The sequence below is a fragment of the Peromyscus californicus genome, unplaced genomic scaffold, assembly GCF_007827085.1.
Source record: "Peromyscus californicus insignis strain IS unplaced genomic scaffold, ASM782708v3 Scaffold_23__1_contigs__length_62951481, whole genome shotgun sequence".
NCBI lineage: Eukaryota > Metazoa > Chordata > Mammalia > Rodentia > Cricetidae > Peromyscus > Peromyscus californicus.
Window position 1 is genome coordinate 7,942,357 of NW_026294534.1, and position 18,376 is coordinate 7,960,732.

The window sequence follows — 18,376 nt, forward strand, 5'->3', positions numbered from 1 at the left end:
GCTCATATTTGTAAGCCCCGTACTGTGGAGGTGGAGACAGGCAGATTCCTGGAGCTCACTGACCAGCCATTCTGCTAGAATTGGCAAGCTCTAGGTTCAGTGAGAGACCCTGCCTTAAATAACAAAACAGAAAGCCACTGAAGAAGATATGTGGTGTCAACACATGCATACACACACACACACACACACACACACACACACACACACACGCACGCACGCACGCACGCACACGCACATGCACACACACACATTAGCAAACTGAGTTCTGTCTGTTGTGTCAATGTGGCACAGGTTGGGGAGCCCACAGTCTTGTCTGTGTGCATCTCTCTCGTGTCTCTCAGAATTCTGAGAACCCTAGGAGTCAGTGATGAGGCCAAGGAATCACAGGAAAGCACGTTAGGGAGACTGCTGTGCACCCTGGGAGGCACAGTCTTCCTCACCCCCGCGGCCCCTTCCTCCTTCTCAGGCTCCTGGCCCAGCTGAATGAAACCGAAGCCGCCTTTGACGAGTTCTGGGCAAAGCATCAGCAGAAGCTGGAACAGTGCCTGCAGCTGCGGCATTTTGAGCAAGGCTTCCGGGAGGTGAGTGGCTAGGCCTCGAGGCGTGGGATGCTGCCTTTCAGGAAGTGAGGGGTGTGGGTCTGTCTGCTGTAGGCCTAACTTACATGGAAACTGAGGAAGGCTTGAAGCAGGTGGCACTTACAAGGTATTTATGTGTGGGAGGTGTGTAAGCATGTGAGTGTGTAGGTACATAAATCCATATGTGTGCAGGTGTAGGTTAAAACAGGAAGTTGGGTGTCCTACTCTATTACTTTACCTCGCTGCTCAAAGACAGGGTCTCTCACTGGACTGGAAGCTTGCTATTTAATCTAGACCATCTGGCCTGAGAGCTCTCAGGATTTCAGGCACACACAGCCATGCCCAACTTTTTATGTGGGTGCTGTGGGATTTGAATTCAGGTCACCTACTCTGAGTGCTCTTTCCCACTGAGCCACTTCCTCAGCCCCCAGATAGCATTTTAAATCAAACTTTTTATTCAGAGGTTTATTCTAGATTCATTTGTAGTCATACAGAGTGATCCAGAGAGATCCCGATGCCCTTTACCAGTTCCCTGAGTGGTAACAAGACATAACTCAATAGCCCAGACTGACGTTGAAGTTGTAGGTGAAGGACACCAACCAGAACCCTTGAGATGTCCTTTGCAGGTTCCCAACCCCCTCCCCATGTCCCCAGTCCCTGGGGACAATTAATATCTTCTCTGTTGCCATATTGGCCAACTCAAGAACACTGTAGTCAGGACACTATAGCACAGCAGGTGTCCTTCAGGGGCTCTCTAGAGGTCCCTATTCAGGTGGTGGCCAATGCCTACAGCCCCCTCTTCTTACGTCTGAGCAGCCTGCCATGGTGCTGTTGAAGGACATCATTGTTTTGGGTTTTCCTGTCACAGATGAAACCGTTGTAGACATTTGCACGTGTGCATGCATTTGTGTGGACATAAATTCTAGTTCTCTGAAATGCGTGATAGGGACCATCTGTTTGAATATTAGAAAGCTCTAGCCTGGAGCTAGGAGATGGCTCAGTAGATTAAAAATCTTGTCATGCAACCATGGGAGTTCAGATCCCCAGAATCACATGAAGTGGAGATTGAGGGGGACGTCCATTGTCAACTTTGAGCTTCCACATGTACACAAGCACCCGTTCATACTCATGTTCTATCTGTACACACACACACACACACACACACACACACACACACACACACACACACACCGCATAGATAGACACATGTAAAAGAAAGAGAAAAAGCAACTGCCAGACTGTTCCCTGGGACACTTGGCACTCCCATGGCAGTGTGGCCAACCCAGCTCTTCTACATCCCCACACATGCTCAAGATTACCTTGCTATGCTCTGCACACTTAGGTGGGTGGGTGCACTGTGGTCTCACTCTGTTGACAGCACTGGATATCACCATTGCCTGGGGTACTTACTTGCCTCCGGCATCCAGAGCCCATTTTCCAGCTGCATGATCTGCCTTTGTGTTTTTATTACCGAGTTTAAAGGGTTCTTTATCGTTCTCGGTGCCAGTGTTCTGTCGGGTGTGTGGTGGGTGCGTCTTTCCTTACGTCAAAGCTGCACTTTTTTGCATGTGTGCATGTAGTATATGTACGTGTGTGTGTGTGTGTGTGTGTGTGTGTGTGTGTGTGTGTGTGTGTGTGCGCGCAGGGGGATGGTTAAATAGTGAATGAGCATCCTAGAAGTTCTTCAGCTGTGGAGAGTGCCTGCTGTTTCACGCTGAACAGATGGGATGGGGCGCTGTCAGGAGGTGGTCCCCTTTCTCTGTGTCATGTTAAGTGAGATTCGGGTCCAGAGTGGCTTCTGCTTCTTCCTGTCTGTGGGAGCCTGGAGTGATGGCCCCTGCTTCCTCCCTGACAGTGACGGTTTGCATCTTTTCACAATGCAGGGTACTGACTGTGATACGTCACAGTGTACCACGTGAGGAGCAGCGGTTCATCTTTTCAAAGAAACAACAATTTATGTTTTTTTGTTTTCAGTTTAATTGATTTCTAATCATATCTTTATCATTTATTTCTATGGATGGCTCTGAGTTTATTTCAGTCTTCTTGTAGGCCCTTGGGGTAGGAGACTACATTAGCTACTGAAGATTATTCTTTAATAATACATGTATCTATTTATTTATTTGTTTGTTTGTTTATTTATTTGGGGTTTTTTTTCTTTTTTTTTTTTTTTTTTTGGTTTTTCGAGACAGGGTTTCTCTGTGTAGCTTTGCGCCTGTCCTGGATAGCCCAGGCTGGCCTCGAACTCACAGAGATCCGCCTGGCTCTGCCTCCCGAGTGCTGGGATTAAAGGCGTGCGCCACCACCGCCCGGCCTTATTTGGGGTTTTTTAGATAAAGTCTCACTTTGTATATAGTTTTGACTGTCCTGGAACTCAGTATGTAGCCCAGGTGGCCTCAAACCCACAGCTATCCTCCTGCCTCAGCCTCCTAAGTCCAGGCATCACAGGTGTGATCCACCATACCCAGCTGATTGATAACATGCGTATTTGTTAGGAATGTTACCAGTTTCCCTATCACCATCTTTTTTATGTGACCCGCAGTGTTGACATGCTGCATTTCCATTTTCATCCAATGCAGTGTCTGGAGATTTTCCTCTGAAGTCTCTTCTTTGGCCTGGGGTCATTTAGAAGTACTTTGGGTTGTTTGGTTTCCAGGTGTTCAGAGGGTGAGGCCCTAGGAAGGGCCAGCACCCCCAGAGGCTCTGCAGGCCTGGGTGGCTTGGCTGGGCCCTGATGGCTCCCATCAGCTCGCTGCTGTTGGGGTCCCGACCCCCCGCCCCTCCAGGCATGGGCTCCTGAATGAGGCCCAGGTGCTCCAAGCCTGTCTTCCTCTTCTGCAGGTCAAAACCACCTTGGATTCCATGTCTCAGAAGATAGCCGCCTTCACTGACGTTGGCAACAGCCTGGCACACGTGCAGCACCTCCTGAAGGACTTGACCAGCTTTGAGGAGAAGTCCAGCGTGAGAGTCGGGCGTGGGTGGAAAGGGATGGTGGTCACAACACCACCTTAGCTAGGCAGAGGGCACAGGACCTGAGTCTCCCCCGTGGGCTTAAGCTCCTGTGGCACCTCGGGGGTGACACGGGCAGTGTGCAGAGAGCCCAAGCTACCCTCCTCTGTCTCAGGTGCACACCCTGTCCTCCACAGCCCCTTCGTCCTGATCTCTCACTGTTCCCTGCCTTTAAAACCTGTCCTTCCTCTAGGCCAAGCCAGCCCAATACCGTCCTGACCTTCAGGAATTGGGCCTCGGAATGGCTCGAGGATTCAGTGGCCTCAGTCAGCCACAGCAGTCCACAAACTCCACATCCATCGCCCACCCCCAGTACAGACACCCATATAGGACTATGTCCCCCGTCTGTCTCTCCACACAGGACTAAACTGATACCCTGATGCTCTCTGCAGGTGGCTGTGGACAGGGCCCGAGCCTTGTCCCTGGAGGGTCAGCAGCTGATTGAGAACAAGCACTACGCCGTAGACTCCATCCACCCCAAGTGTGAGGAGCTCCAGCACCTCTGTGACCACTTCACCACTGAGATCACCAGGAGGAGGGGCCTTCTCAGCAAGTCCCTGGAGCTGCATAGCCTCCTGGAGATGGTAGGCAACCCGGCTGGACTTAACCACCAGCTGTTGGCCTTACCAGCAAGGGGGGTGCTGAGCCGATCAGAGTCACTAACAGGACAGCCAGAGCACCCTCCCCCTTTGCATCCTCTGTCCTGTCACTCAGAGCATTGGTCCTGATGCGCTCACTCGTTCCAGCAATGATTTCTTAGGAGGGAGCGCAACTTAGGTTCCCTTTTAGTCCTGCTTTATTCTGACCCCCTCTCCTACGTTGAGTTCAGCCCCTCAAGCCCAGTCAGCTTTGCAGTGTCTCGTCCCCAGGGACCCTTTGTCTTGGTGGCGGGGAGCCTCCTAGCCTGAGAGTGCCTCATCAGGAGTGGGGAGTGCCCAGCTGCAGCAGGCAGCCTCACAAGGGGAAGGGTAGTGCCGCAGGTCCTGATGCTGACAACCCTCCTCTGTTTCCAGTCCATGAAGTGGTGTGATGAGGGGATCTTCTTGCTGGCCTCACAGCCTGTGGACAAGTGCCAGTCCCAGGATGGTGCGGAGGCCGCCCTCCAGGAAATCGAGAAGTTTTTGGAGACTGGTGCAGAAAATAAGATTCAGGAGCTCAATAAGATTTACAAAGAATACGAATGCATCCTCAACCAGGACCTTCTGGTAATGCCAACGGGGGTTCCCATCCGGGGCCTGGGGCCTGGGGCCTGGGAACTGGGGACCCACTTCATAGGATATTTCAAAGAATATGTCTTTTGAGATGCTGAGGATCGAACTTGGCCTCACACATGCTAGGCAAGCTCCCTTTCAGTGAGCTATATCCCCAACCCTCAAAGAACCCTTTGAGTAAGAGAGATGGGGGTGGCTCGGTAGACGTGCAGGGATGAGGAGCATCAAGTTCAGCCCAGCTTCCATTGCAGAAGTTACTCTAACCATGCCACCATCTCCCCCAGCATCACCTGAGATAGGTGTGGTCCGTGCTGTGGCACTCACTGGAACCCTGACCTTGCCATAGTACCTCTGCTATTATACCAAAGATGGGCTGCCTGAACTCTCCTTCTGAGGCAATGGGAAGAAACTGACCCCCTTTCCAGAGCCGTCCTCTCAGAGCTCTGGAGACGGCTGCCCATCCTGCCGTGGAATCTCCCCCAGCTCTCACTGTCTGACCAGAGCTGGTTCAGTGCGGTGCACTGTTCACGGACACTTCTCACTCACCGGAAGCAGGGGGAGCTGCACACACAGACACACTCTCTGTGGATGGTGGTGGTTTTTAGGGCCCGCACTGACACTTGCAGGGTGTCTCAGTAGCTGTGTCGTTTCAGGAACACGTGCAAAAAGTCTTTCAGAAGCAAGAGAGCACTGAGGAGATGTTCCACCGCAGGCAGGCCAGCCTGAAGAAACTGGCAGCCAAGCAGACGCGGCCTGTGCAGCCTGTGGCTCCCCGGCCGGAGGCGCTCACCAAGTCCCCCTCCCCGTCACCAGGTACGTGTGGCACCTTCCTCCCAGGCAGTCATCCGAGGAAGCCGAATGTACCAAGTCCTGTTGTCATGCTTCTGTCCTCTCTGTCCTTCCTGCCCTAGTCCGTGGTCAGCAGTCGGCAGGCCAGGGCTTATTCTGATCTGCCACCCATTTTTTTTAAAGATTTATTTATTTATTGTATATATAATGCTCTGTTTTGCATGTATACCTGCAGGCCAGAAGAGGGCGTCAGATCTCATTACAGATGGTTGTGAGCCACCATGTAGTTGCTGGGAATTGAACTCAGGACCTCTGGAAGAGCAGCCAGTGCTCTTAACCTCTGAGCCATCTCTCCAGTCCCCTGCCACCCATTTTGATTAATGAAGTTTTACCAGGACCCAGCCATGCTCTGCCATATCTCATCAACTATGGCTGCTTCTATGCTTTGGCCACAGCAGAGTTGGGTCCTCTCAGCTGAGTTCTGATGGCCTTCAGAACTGGAGACACTGACCCTTTAGGAAAGGTCCTCCGTCATTTCCTCTGAGCCAGTGTCTCTCTGTTCCATCCATTCTCTGTGCTGTTGCCAGAACCTTGCCACTGACCTCTTCACAAGCTCTGACCTCTTCACAAGCCCTCCAGGCCGGTCACTGACTATGGAACCATGCCCCAGACCCCATGAGCGACAAGGGTACCTTGGCCTGCTAACCTTCACCTTTGCTTAGCAACTTCCTCCTCCCTACATCAGGAGAGCATTCTCCCTTCCGCTCTGGGACAAGAACCCAGAGATGAATGGGCTTGGGTGCCTCTGTGTTGGCCAACAGCAGCCACAAATGTCCTGGGGAAACATTCCACCACCAGCCTCGGAGGAGGAGGAGGAGGAGGAGGCAGAGGAGGAGGAGGAGGAGGAGGAGGAGGAGGAGGAGGAGAAGGGCTGCTTTCTGACCTGACCTGCAGAGAGATGCCCCTAGCTAGGAATTCCAAGGTTTCCGGGGTGCCAGCATGAGTTCCCTCCCACTGTTTCCCTGTCAGCTAGAGCAGTTCCCATCCTAGGGGCTGTGGAGGCCCCAGTCAGAGGCTCCTTCAGGTAGCTCTCCATCCCTCGCCCGCCGATCACCCCTTTCTTCTGTCTTTACTGCTATAATCCTTTTTCCCTTCCTTTTTCCCTCTGGGCACACTTCTCAGCAGAGCTAATGCCCTTCTCTGTCTCTTTCTAAACTAGGCTCCTGGCGAAGCTCTGATAACTCCAGCTCTGAGGGCAGTGCACTCCGCAGAGGGCCCTACAGGAGAGCCAAGGTGAGGCTCACGCCACGATGGCCCTTCATGTGTCTGTCTGTTGCTCAGAGCCTTAGCAAATTATCTCAGCATCCTCCATTTGCTGTTGTCCACCTGGTCTGTCTCTCTGGGTCTCCTGGCCTCCGGGGCAGCTACTTGCCCTCCTCAGACTCTATTCCAGATGGGAAATGAGGCTGGGCAGTCAGCATCGGAGGCACCACTTTTCATTCTCAAAACTCAGCATGCCGCTCTCTCCTCAGAGTGAAATGAGCGAGACCCGGCAGGGCCGCACCAGCTCCACGGGGGAGGAGGAAGAGAGCCTGGCCATCCTGCGCAGGTGAGTGACCTCGAGTGTCTGGGTGTTAAGAGACACAAAGATGGCAAGCAGCACTTTTACCTGGGCGTACAGGGCAGGAAGGAAGGAAGCCGGCACCATGTGTATGCCAACTGAAAACAAACGTAGACTATGGGACGTACACACACACCCATTTGTCTGGGCTGGGCTGGTGGTCATCTGAGCCCTTCCTGGGGCCACCTGTCACCTTTCCTGTATGGCCTACCTTCTGCTATATGGGGACTCATACCTACTCACAAAGGCTCCTGCAGAGGAGTGGGTGAAATGCCGTGACATACTCAAGATGTGCACTCGGAATGCCCCCACTGAGACCTGCCTGTCCACTACCCTCAGCTGAGTCCCTTCCCTCACGAAGTCTCTGGGCAGCATCCAGGCCAGACAATGTGAACACAAGAGGCTGAAACTGCAAAGAAGGCAGAATACCCAGAGAAGGGGGGAGGTGTCAGCCAGGAGCTGGGGTCATGACATCGGAGACGGAAGGAAACATCACCCCTACACTGTCCTTGTTCTTTGAATTTGCTCTAAACACAGTGTGGCTAGAGTTTTCCAGTCCTGCCTGACCCACGGTCAGGACAAATCTCTCTCACCCACCAGTCCTGTAGCTGCTCAGACCCAACCAAGTAAACACACAGAGACTTATATTTCTTACAAATTGTATGGCCATGGCAGGCTTCTTATTATCTAGTTCTTCTATCTTAAATTAACCCATGTCTATTAGTCTATAAGTTGCCACATAGCTCGTGGCTTACTGGTACTTTACATGCCGCTTGTCATGGAGGCAGCTGGCAGTGTCTCCCTGCCTCAGCCTTCCACTTCCCAGAATTCTCCTCTCTGCTTGTCCCGCCTATACTTCCTGCCTGGCCACTGGCCAATCAGTGTTTTATTTATTAACCAATCAGAGCAACACATTTGACATACAGAACATCCCACAGCAACACAGTAGGAATGAAGCTGTGGTTCCTGGGAGCACGTGAGCAAACAGGTGTATATACACAGGCGACTTGTTTCGGATGTCCCCAACACACTCAGCAGTGTCCCGCTGTGGAGATGCAGGACAGAGTGAATTATGTAACTAGAGCAGCAGCTGAGAGGAACATGAGTTCTGTCACTTCTGGCTTCTGATGGACGATGACGAGCAAGAGGCAGAAAAGGACAGACAGTAGAGAAGCTTCCAGGCAGAGCGGCACACGGGGCCCCGAGGTGGAGGTGACCTCCCTGTGCCCGGGCAGTTCATGGCTGAGAAGCAGGCCCAGGCCTCTTTGCTCCGCTAACCCAGGCTCCCCTGCCAAGCCTGGTTACTCGGCTGTTGGCTGTTTTCTAGTCCATGCCTGGGTGTCCGTGTAGTAGCCCATGGGCTATGGCCTTGGGGAGGAAATGGGCAGACTGGCTATAGGCCATTGGCAGGTGGTCCTCATCTCTGAAAGCTATGAATGACTGGGTGCTTTGTAAGCTAGCCCTCATCCCCTCCTGGGGCTTGACGAATGATAGCACATTGCGTGGCTGCAGATGGTCACCTTGTAGCTATCACATAGGAGCTGGTAGTGCCCCTGAAGAGCCCCAGCTATTCAGAGGCTCTGGGGTGGCGGGGTGGGGGGTCTTGTTGGTAAAGAGGTCTTGGAGAGACTCCAGTGACTTGTGACGGAAGCAGGAGGCGTCTCAGTCACCCGTGTGTGTGGAGGTGGCATTGGTTTTGTACAGCTGGGCCCCAGAAGGCTAGAAGGTGGGTCGAGAGATTGATCCCAGAAGGCAGTGGAAACAGGAAGCCATTGTCAAGAGGCCAGGGAGCCAGATTCTTCCACAGCTCCCGTACCGGGCAAGTCCTCAATGCCATGATTTCTTCCTTCACAGGTAAGTCTAGGGACTCAGTGATTCCGGATGACCCTCCCACGCTAACATCTTTGCTCTTCTATGTCCCCGTCCACAGACACGTGATGAATGAGCTCCTGGACACGGAACGGGCCTACGTGGAGGAGCTGCTCTGTGTCTTAGAGGTGAGGCTGGACACGGGGCCAGGTGTTTGCTCGCTGCCACACCATAGCTTCGTTTTTTAAAATTTTTACTACAATTAGGCCTGTTGACAAAGACTGATATTTCCAGCCACCCTTGGAGACCAAGGCAGGAGGATCATAGGTTCAAGGCCCACCTGGGCTACAGAGCGAGTTCAAGGCCAGCTTGAAGGCTCTATCTCAAAATAAAAAGTGAAAAGAGCACTTGCCTAGCGTGTGTGAGGTCCTTAGTTTCATTTCCACCACCATCAGCACACACACACACACACACACACACACACACACACACACACACACACACAGAGATTGCTTCTTAGGAGTCTGGAGAGGTGGCTCAGTGAGTAAAGCACTTTCCATGCAAGCATGAAGACCTCAGTTCAAATCCCTAGGACCCATGGGAAGCCAGGCATGGCAGGATGCATCTGTAACCCCTGTGTTCCTGTGGCAAGATGGGAGGTAATGGCGTGAGAACCCTGGAAGTTCCTGGGCCAGCCAGTCTGGCATACACAACACCAAACAAGAGACTCTGCCTCAGACATGGACTAACACTCAAGATGTCTTCTATACACACACACACACACACACACACACACACACACACACACACACACACGATTTTTTTTAATGCTGCTTAGAAATGAGGACTTATGCCCACAACAAAGTTCATGAAAATGTTTGCAATTGGTTTACTTGTATGAGGCCCAAACGAGAAACGGCCCAAATGTCCATCAGCAGGAATAGTGGCTGGACCAGCGCAGGAGCAGATACATCAGCCACAAGAGAGCTGCCCATGCACATAGTAAACACATGACCCACGTGACCTCAGTGACAATGATTGGGATCGTAGGAAACAGTGCACACAGTTCTGTGTATGATGTAGAGGTGCACCCCATAATCCTGGCACTCAGAAGCTAAGGCAGGAGGATCACCTTGAGTTCAGAGCCAGCCTGGGCTGCAAAATGAGGTCTAGGCCAGCCTGGGCTAAAGAATGAGACCCTACCTTATCTCTGCTCCACAAAAAAGAAAAAAAAAAAAAGGAAGAAGAAAGAGAAAGTTCCAGAACAAGGCAGGTAGGCAGATCTGGAGTAAGAGGACTTTGAGGAGGGGGCCCTGGGTCCTGAGTCTTCCCAATAGTGACCTGGAAGTTAATAGCTAGACACATTGGATACACACAAGAGCAGCATGGGCTCTGCCTTGTGTAGGTTACACCTGGATAAAAAGGTCAGAAAGGATGAGGGAAGTCTCTCCTGGCTGACCGCCTCCCGCTCCCTTGCAGGGCTATGCCGCAGAGATGGACAACCCCTTGATGGCACACCTCATCTCAACAGGCCTGCAAAACAAGAAGAGCATTCTGTTCGGAAACATGGAGGAGATCTATCACTTCCATAACAGGTGGGCCCTCCATCTGGACATAGATGCACGCGGCGTCTGTGATCTCCTGCTTCTGACATGGCTGCCTGCAGGGAGCCGGGCCCCACAGCCCCTGGGATGTACCCGGCTGGGAACAAGTCTCTCCAGAAAGTCACAGGCACATGTCGTAGGTGCCCGTGATGCGTTCTCTGACCACCTTTGTGGCCCCTTGTCCTGCCGGCTCGTGCCGAAGGTGGCTGGGTGATAGGCAGGCTGCCTGCTGGGAGGACAGTGGTGCTGCTGGGAAGCAGTTTAGCCCGAATGTTTTCTTTAACACTTGGGACCTCCAGAGGCGACGTCCTTTAGCACGATTTCAAGACTTATAAAGAAAACAGCCGTCCACCCCTCCTGCAGCTGCTCCTTTCCAAGGTTTAGAACCTCCCCTTTAGAATCACTGATGCTAGTCCTGGACTTGACCCCAGTGGCTTCAAACTGCAGTGGACCCCATGGAGCCTTCCTCTCCTGGGATCTCCCCAGAAGTCAGGTGCAAGTCAGTGTTTAGACAGGAAACGCGGTGGGGATCTGGTGGGCCCCAGAAAGCCCACAAGCTCATGGCCAGTGTGTAGGGCCTCGAGAGCCTTTGCATGTTCCATCCCTGACTCCTCCCTTCTCGCCTCTGCCCCCAGAAGGTCAGCTCCAACATTAGTATTAACTACAAGGTCAAGAAATAAAGAGAGACAGCCTGGGCTGTGGGCACTGAGGAGCCAGGGTTGGCAGGGTGCAGGCTCCCAGGCCAGGTGGGGAGTCGCTGCCACTCTGGGATGAGGTTGTTCAGGGTCTCTGGAAGACAGTGTCATCTGACTCCACTGGGTTCCCTGCCTCACTGACACCCTCTTCATGCAGAATATTCCTGCGGGACCTGGAGAGCTGCATAGACTGCCCAGAGCTGGTGGGGAGGTGCTTTCTGGAGAGGGTACGTATCTCTCACTGCACGCCTCACAGGAGGTGCGTATCTCTAACCTCTGAGGGGCCCCGAATGTACATCGTTAAGTGTGTGGGAGACCCTTGGTACCTCTATCACTGACCATGTGTAGCGCCTTGACTGCCTCGTCAAAGCTGCTCACACTGATTGATGCCTTCAGCTCCCCCCACAATCCCACTACAGCTGAAACCAGAGGGTGCAGTGTCGTGGGAAGAGGAGAAAAAAGGAATAGGATCTTGCTTTGAAGGCTAATAACTACTTCAGTAAAAGAGAAAAACCATAAACCTCAATGTTTGGGGATGCAGAAATCAGTTTCTGAGGCCTGGAGCCGCTGAACTTTCCTTGTGGGTTGGTTCATCTTTGTCCAAGCCTTGCTAGCTGAGAACACTGGAGAAGGCCCTGGGGCCTCTCTATGTCCACTTTCTCCTCTTTGGAATCGCAGGTGTTCCCTCGTCGGGATAGTGGAGATGAGTTTAAAAAGAGAGGTGTGTGGAATAAATTCTTTGAGCAGAAAGAGTGGAACCCATACATAACGTCTCAGACCCATGGGATGTTGTCATGTTGAGCCCTGGGGCCAGTGGGATTCACATGGTACAGAAGGGAGGTCCCCTGGCAGGGAAAATAAAGCAACATTATGAAATAAAGAACTAGAGGGGCCTGGGGTACAACTCGGGGCAGAACGCTTGTCCAGCACACCGGGTCCCAGGTTCCACCCCAGACTGAACTGGAGAGTGGGGGGCAGGAAGCGGATGCTGAAGGTCTCGTGAGTCACCACCAAGGGCCAGGCATGGTGGTGTACACCTCCCTTTGACACCAGCAACTGAGGCAGTAGGGGCAAGTAGATCTCTGTGAGTTCAAGACCAGCAAAGGCGACACAGTGAGACCCTGTCTCAAAGTAGAAGGGAAGAAGGAGCCATATTTGTCTTGACTCCGCCTGGCAAGTAATGTGTCTCCAGAGTCCCCAGACCTTAGGTGGTCATCATTCTGTAGGTCAGAGGTCCCTAATCAGCAGCATCAGGACCCCCATGCAATGTCTACAACCCTCTGCACCCCAGAGTATTCTGTTCTACAGTCATTCATACCTGAGAGCCGTATGAGTCCCCTTGAGATGCCTAGGGACAACTTTGTTTTACACTGAGCTCACGGGTGCTTTTACAGAATAACCCATAAAGTGCTCCTCAAGTCTGTAGCATAGTGGTTGGGTCAAGCTCTGAAGTCCCTTCGATGGAGTAGGAGTCTGTGTGGGTCCTTAATCACAGGTCTGAACAGCTCCTTCCTCTAGTGAGTAAGCTTATTTTGAGCTAATGAAAGGGAATTAGGACTAACAGAGCCCTAGGAAGTGACCTTCTGGGGGAGGTGTTACCCAGCTGTCCGTGAGGGTGGGGTAGCCTGGGGTCAGAGGGGCCAGCACTGGCAGGGGTGAGGGTGGGGTAACCTGGGGTCAGAGGGGCCAGCACTGGCAGGGGTGAGGGTGGGGTAACCTGGGGTCAGAGGGGCCAGCACTGGCAGGGGTGAGGGTGGGGTAACCTGGGGTCAGAGGGGCCAGCACTGGCAGGGGTGAGGTGCAGGATGCCCTCTGTCTTTGGAACTGTCAGAGCTCCACACTCACCAAGTGCCCATAGCCTGCTGACCTTCAGCAGCTGTATCATCAGGGAGACTGAGGCACAAGACCCCTGCCAGCAGGCAGCTGAGGCTGCCCTGCCCATGTCCCTCATCCATGGATGCTTGACCTCCCCTTCACTTGATCCAGTGCGGAGCTGATAGGGTCAGACAGATTGGGGTCAGCATCAAATCAGAGGCCAGGAGGACTCGAGTGTCCGAGGCAGAGCAGGACATCCAGGGGTGGAGAATGTGGCATTGGGCCTGGCCATCCTGCCAAAGCAAGCCAGGAGAGGTGGGCTCACAGCACCCTGAAGCTTACCCTTACCCTTGGGTCCTCTGTGCCCATAAGTCATCAAGGTTATACTCCCAAACCCGTTTCTTGCCCCAGAAACATGTGTGCCCCAAACCACATGCCCAGCACTGTCTGCTTTCCAAAATATGTGTCTCAAACTGTATCCCCAAACCATCTGTATCCCCAGACTGTCTTTATCCCAGAGCTCCCTCCATTTAGATCCAAGTATCCTCGGAACTTCAGTGATCTACAGCCATATGTACCCTACAGCTATTGAAGACCCAGAGCCCTCTGTACCCCCAAGTCATCTGCAACCCCCAGAGCTCTCTATTCTAGCTGCAGCCTAGGACTGTCTACATCCTGTGAAGTGCCCAGGGGAAATTTAATTCACATAATATTCATATTTATTTTTTAATGTGTATATATGAGTGCCTGCATGTATGTATCTATACTGTGTGTGTGTGTGTGTGTGTGTGTGTGTGTGTGTGTATGTGTGTGTGTGTGTGTGTGTGTGTGTGTGTGTGTGTGTGTGTGTGTGTGTGTGGTGCCTGCAGGAGCCAGAAGAGAGCACTGGATTCCCTGTAACTGGAGTTTCAGGCAGTTGTGAGCTGCCATGTGGCAGCTGGAGACTAAACCTGTGTCCTCTGCAAGAGCAGCCAGTGCCCTTAACCACCGAGCAATCTCTTGAGTCCTGCTCAGGTGGATTTCTACAAAATACCCTGTATAGTCTGCAAAACTGCCTGAGTGCCCCCTGGAATTCCATGTACATAAACAGACTGTACTGCAAATGACCTCTTGACAGCGCTTGTCCTCCACCTCTCTGGGCTGTGAATGATCAGCGCGAGGGGGTTAGCGTATGAGGCCCCGATGGTGGTGAATAGCAAGCCTGGCTGGGGGAGTTGGCCTGGGAGCGGCAAGAGCTTCAGCTCTGAGAACGGAAAGGTGCTGGGTGTGCCTGGGGAGCAGTCTGTACTGTCTTTGTCTCTCCCGGCTGCAGATGGAGGAGTTCCAGATCTACGAGAAGTACTGTCAGAACAAGCCGCGGTCCGAGAGCCTGTGGAGACAGTGCTCCGACTGTCCCTTCTTCCAGGTCTGTCTTGAGTTCCTTCCCCACACTAGTGCTTCTTCTTCCTTCCTCGGGGCTCGGACAGAGCCGTGGCCTTGTGTGACCGAGTGTCTGCTGGTTGCAGGAGTGCCAGAAGAAGCTGGACCACAAGCTGAGCCTCGACTCCTACCTGCTGAAACCTGTGCAGAGAATAACCAAGTACCAGCTGCTGCTCAAGGTGAGCCTCCAGGGCAGCTGCCTGGGTCAGCCACACCTGCCTGCTGGCCAGGTGTCTGTGGGGGCCCAAGGCCTAGCCCAGCTCTTCTTCACCGAGCCCTGGCCCAGGCCCAGAGGTACTCATATAAACCACTGATCCTCCACCTTGCTGTGGCCCTGATTCATTCAAACATTTATGTAGGCCTACTGTGTGCTGAGCATTGTAGAGTGCCAGGGACATAGAGATGACCAGCTATACCAGGAGAATGTGGCCTCTCCAGGGGGAGGATGAGAGCTGATCCCTGTCTGTCCTGTTGGTCCCTGGCACAGTGGGAGTAAGGGGTCTCTGTCTTGGAGTTTGCGCAGTGTGGCAGGGCAGGAAAGGGTTCGTAGCACTGTGCCTTTAGCAGGGCCTTGGCGTCAGCGGGAGGCAAGTGTGATAAGTGTGCACATAAGTGTTTAAGTGTGATAAGCTGCCAGTCCGGCAGCTCCTGCTCTGCAGAACCCAGCTGACCATCTGCCATCCTGGCTTCGAGGAGGGTTTGTGTTTCTTAAGTGGGTTCTTGTGGTTGGTGTGCTGGTGTCTGTCCGGGCGCCACACCAGGATTCCAGGGACCCCATTTGGAGTCTGAATCTGTGCGACCGTCAGCTGCTCCTGGGGGGGGAGAGGGAAGATCTTGGTGTATAACTGCACCATCTTGTAATCCCCCTCAGGAAATGCTGAAATACAGCAAGAACTGTGAGGGGGCCGAGGACCTGCAAGAGGCGCTGAGCTCCATCCTGGGCATCCTCAAGGCGGTGAACGACTCTATGCACCTCATCGCCATCACTGGCTATGATGTAAGGCCCCACAGTGGCACCGTGGTTGGTGCCAAGGACACCATGCCCTTTGTCCTGTCTTAGTCCTTGTCTCAGGAGCAAATGGATAGGAGCAATCCTATCAATACTTCCAAGCTCTCTGAGTCTGGAAGTGGACACATGTCCAGGGCCTAGGGCAGCCCCAGGTTCTGAGTCCGGAGCTTGTCCATATGTGGAGCAGGCCACGACTGTTCCCCCCAGGAGGGTGAGGCCTCTCCAACAGGGGTACACCCCAAAACTCTTCCCTCCTGTCTATTTCTTGGACAGGAGGTGGGCCCCTGTGTTTTCTGTGATACGGTGTGTGGTCCAGGGGCTAATGTCAAGTGGCTGCCCGGAGTAAATTTCTCTGTGTAGACCCCACCTCAAATCAGCATAAAGGGCTTTGTTTCTCTGAATGTCCATTTAGCATTCATTTTCTGATTTTTTTAAATGACTATACTTTATTTATTTCTAACAGTTTTAGATTTACTAAAATTGAGTGTGAAGCTCATATCCCATAAACACCCATCCCCATCGTAAACTCTTGGGTTGGTGGTGACAACCTATTCCACCGACAGGCCTGTGGGGATATGTCATTAACTGAAGTCCACTGTACCTTAGGGTTCTGGTGCTGTCCCCTCTCCACCATAGCAGTGTCCCATGGCTCCTCCATGCCATGCCTCCTCTCTCACCCCACCCCTGCAGCCGACTGATCTTCCGTCACCTCCCGAGATGTGTCCCTTTCGGAATATCCTGCCAGGAGAACCCTACAGTGTGTAGTCCCTCCAGTGTGCACCGGAACCCCAGCCCACCCAAGTTTCACCTGCTTTGGGTGCCCCAACATGTGTCCTGTCTTCCAGGGAAACCTCAGTGACCTGGGGAAGCTGCTGATGCAGGGTTCCTTCAGTGTGTGGACAGACCACAAGAAGGGCCACACCAAGGTGAAGGAGCTAGCCAGGTTCAAGCCCATGCAGCGGCACCTGTTTCTGCACGAGAAGGCTGTCCTCTTCTGCAAGAAGAGGGAGGAAAATGGGGAGGGATATGAGAAGGCTCCTTCCTACAGCTACAAGCAGTCCTTGAATGTGAGTGACTCGGCCAGCAACTGGAGGGGAGGAAATAAGTCACCACTTTGTGTTTAACAAGCCTCAACCTAACACAAAGGGTTACCAGACACCAGCTGCTACCCATGGAAGGGGGCGTTGGGGCTCCCACCATCCTTAGCCCTTACCCCCACCTCCAAATGCCCCATCAGTTTCCATCATTGCTGAATAGGATGCATGGCTCCAACGTGCATGCTGATGCCTGTCTCTGTTTCTATACCTCCAGATGACAGCGGTTGGCATCACAGAGAACGTGAAAGGTGACGCCAAGAAGTTCGAGATCTGGTACAACGCAAGAGAGGAGGTTTACATCATCCAGGTAGAGCCACTCACTTGCCCTGCAAACCAGGAGCCAAGGGAGCCCTTGGGCCTCTTCAGGGTGGCCAGTGAGAGACTTCCGATGAGAACCAGGTCAATAGTCATCACGAGGTTCATCCCCTAGAAGCAGGGGCTGTCATACTATGATACTTCCCTGGGTCAGGTCACAGAATGTGCTAGGCCCAGGATGGAATTTGGGAGCAAGTGCATATCAGATGATAGACAGGCACTACCAGGAATGGCCTTGGCTCCCACACCTCTTGATAGCCCTAGAGAGCTTTGTCCACACAGTCTGTCTCTCTGGTGGAGTGTATGGCATACCTGTCATTATTGGTCAATGGGACAGAGGGAGGAGCTACAGAAATAGACTCTTGGGATAACATCCTCTCCCTGAGACCCTGGCAAGAACATAAGTACTCCATGAAGGTCCTAGCCCAACCTGGCTGGACCTTTCACTTGCCCTCGGAGTCACAGAAGACTTGACAACTGGCCAGCACACAGTGGCCATGGTAGTGTCACAGCCCCAGCGTGCCTTCGAGTTTTATACCCAGCCCAGAAGACCTCACAGAGCTGAATCAAGGCTGGGGCCCAGCAGCTGTCCTAGCAGTAATACCCAGGCTGAGCTTCAGACCATTTTACTAATGCAGGATAGCAGTCACGGCCTCAGGTGATGCTCTTGGGCTGGTCACACTCATCTGGTATGAGCGTGAGACTCGCTGTTGTGCCTATCACCTAAAACAAGGTCAAAGAGAGGGCACTCCCAGGATACCTGTTCTGCAGGCCGAGCCACATGTGCAGTTAGCCCAGCACACCAGCAGCAGCAGAAGAGCTGGCCTTCCTGTTAGTCACTGGCCCTCAATACCTTGCCCCTAGGCACCTGCATAAAAATAAACATAAACCCTCGGCCTTTTGCAGCCAGTCCTGGGCTGCAGTGCTAAGAGACCCACAAAGGACATTCCCACCACCTGCTTCTTCTGTCCCTCACACACAGGGGTCTGTTGATTCCTAGGAGTCCCCTGGAGGGTGTCTATGGGAACCTGTGGCATGTTTTTCTGGTCACCGACTCCTATCTCTCTTTGGGGACAGGCACCGACTCCTGAGATTAAAGCGGCATGGGTGAATGAGATTCGGAAGGTTCTGACCAGCCAGCTCCAGGCCTGCCGTGGTGAGGCTCCCTTTGGCTTCTGTCTGTTTTCTCGCGGGCCAGCCATTGTCAGCTGCCCAAGAGCCTTTAACCTGTGAGCACAGCGGTGCTCAGTTCCCGCTGATAAACGATGCGCGGTCATTTGCCCTCCCACAGAGGCCAGCCAACACAGAGCCCTGGAGCAGTCTCATAGCCTTCCTTTGCCCGCGCCATCCAGCACCAGGTGAGCATGTCAGTGTATGCGTCAGAAGCCTAGAAAGCAGGTGGGCACGC

At 53.0% G+C, this 18,376-nt stretch overlaps 1 protein-coding gene across 11 annotated transcripts in view; it reads left to right on the top strand.

Annotated features, from left to right (window-relative positions):
• Mcf2l (MCF.2 cell line derived transforming sequence like) overlaps positions 1-18,376 on the top strand; it is a 106,877-nt gene that overhangs the window by 80,025 nt on the left and 8,476 nt on the right. For all 11 annotated transcript variants that reach the window (XM_052751679.1, XM_052751678.1, XM_052751681.1 and 8 more), the window contains exons 9-25: positions 467-581; positions 3,417-3,536; positions 3,977-4,168; positions 4,598-4,789; positions 5,449-5,608; positions 6,804-6,877; positions 7,117-7,193; positions 9,136-9,202; positions 10,494-10,609; positions 11,471-11,540; positions 14,441-14,533; positions 14,634-14,726; positions 15,419-15,544; positions 16,402-16,623; positions 16,868-16,960; positions 18,046-18,124; positions 18,260-18,326. In XM_052751679.1, the coding sequence (XP_052607639.1) occupies positions 467-581; positions 3,417-3,536; positions 3,977-4,168; positions 4,598-4,789; positions 5,449-5,608; positions 6,804-6,877; positions 7,117-7,193; positions 9,136-9,202; positions 10,494-10,609; positions 11,471-11,540; positions 14,441-14,533; positions 14,634-14,726; positions 15,419-15,544; positions 16,402-16,623; positions 16,868-16,960; positions 18,046-18,124; positions 18,260-18,326 (1,956 nt within the window). The remainder of the gene's footprint in view (positions 1-466; positions 582-3,416; positions 3,537-3,976; positions 4,169-4,597; positions 4,790-5,448; positions 5,609-6,803; positions 6,878-7,116; positions 7,194-9,135; positions 9,203-10,493; positions 10,610-11,470; positions 11,541-14,440; positions 14,534-14,633; positions 14,727-15,418; positions 15,545-16,401; positions 16,624-16,867; positions 16,961-18,045; positions 18,125-18,259; positions 18,327-18,376) is intronic.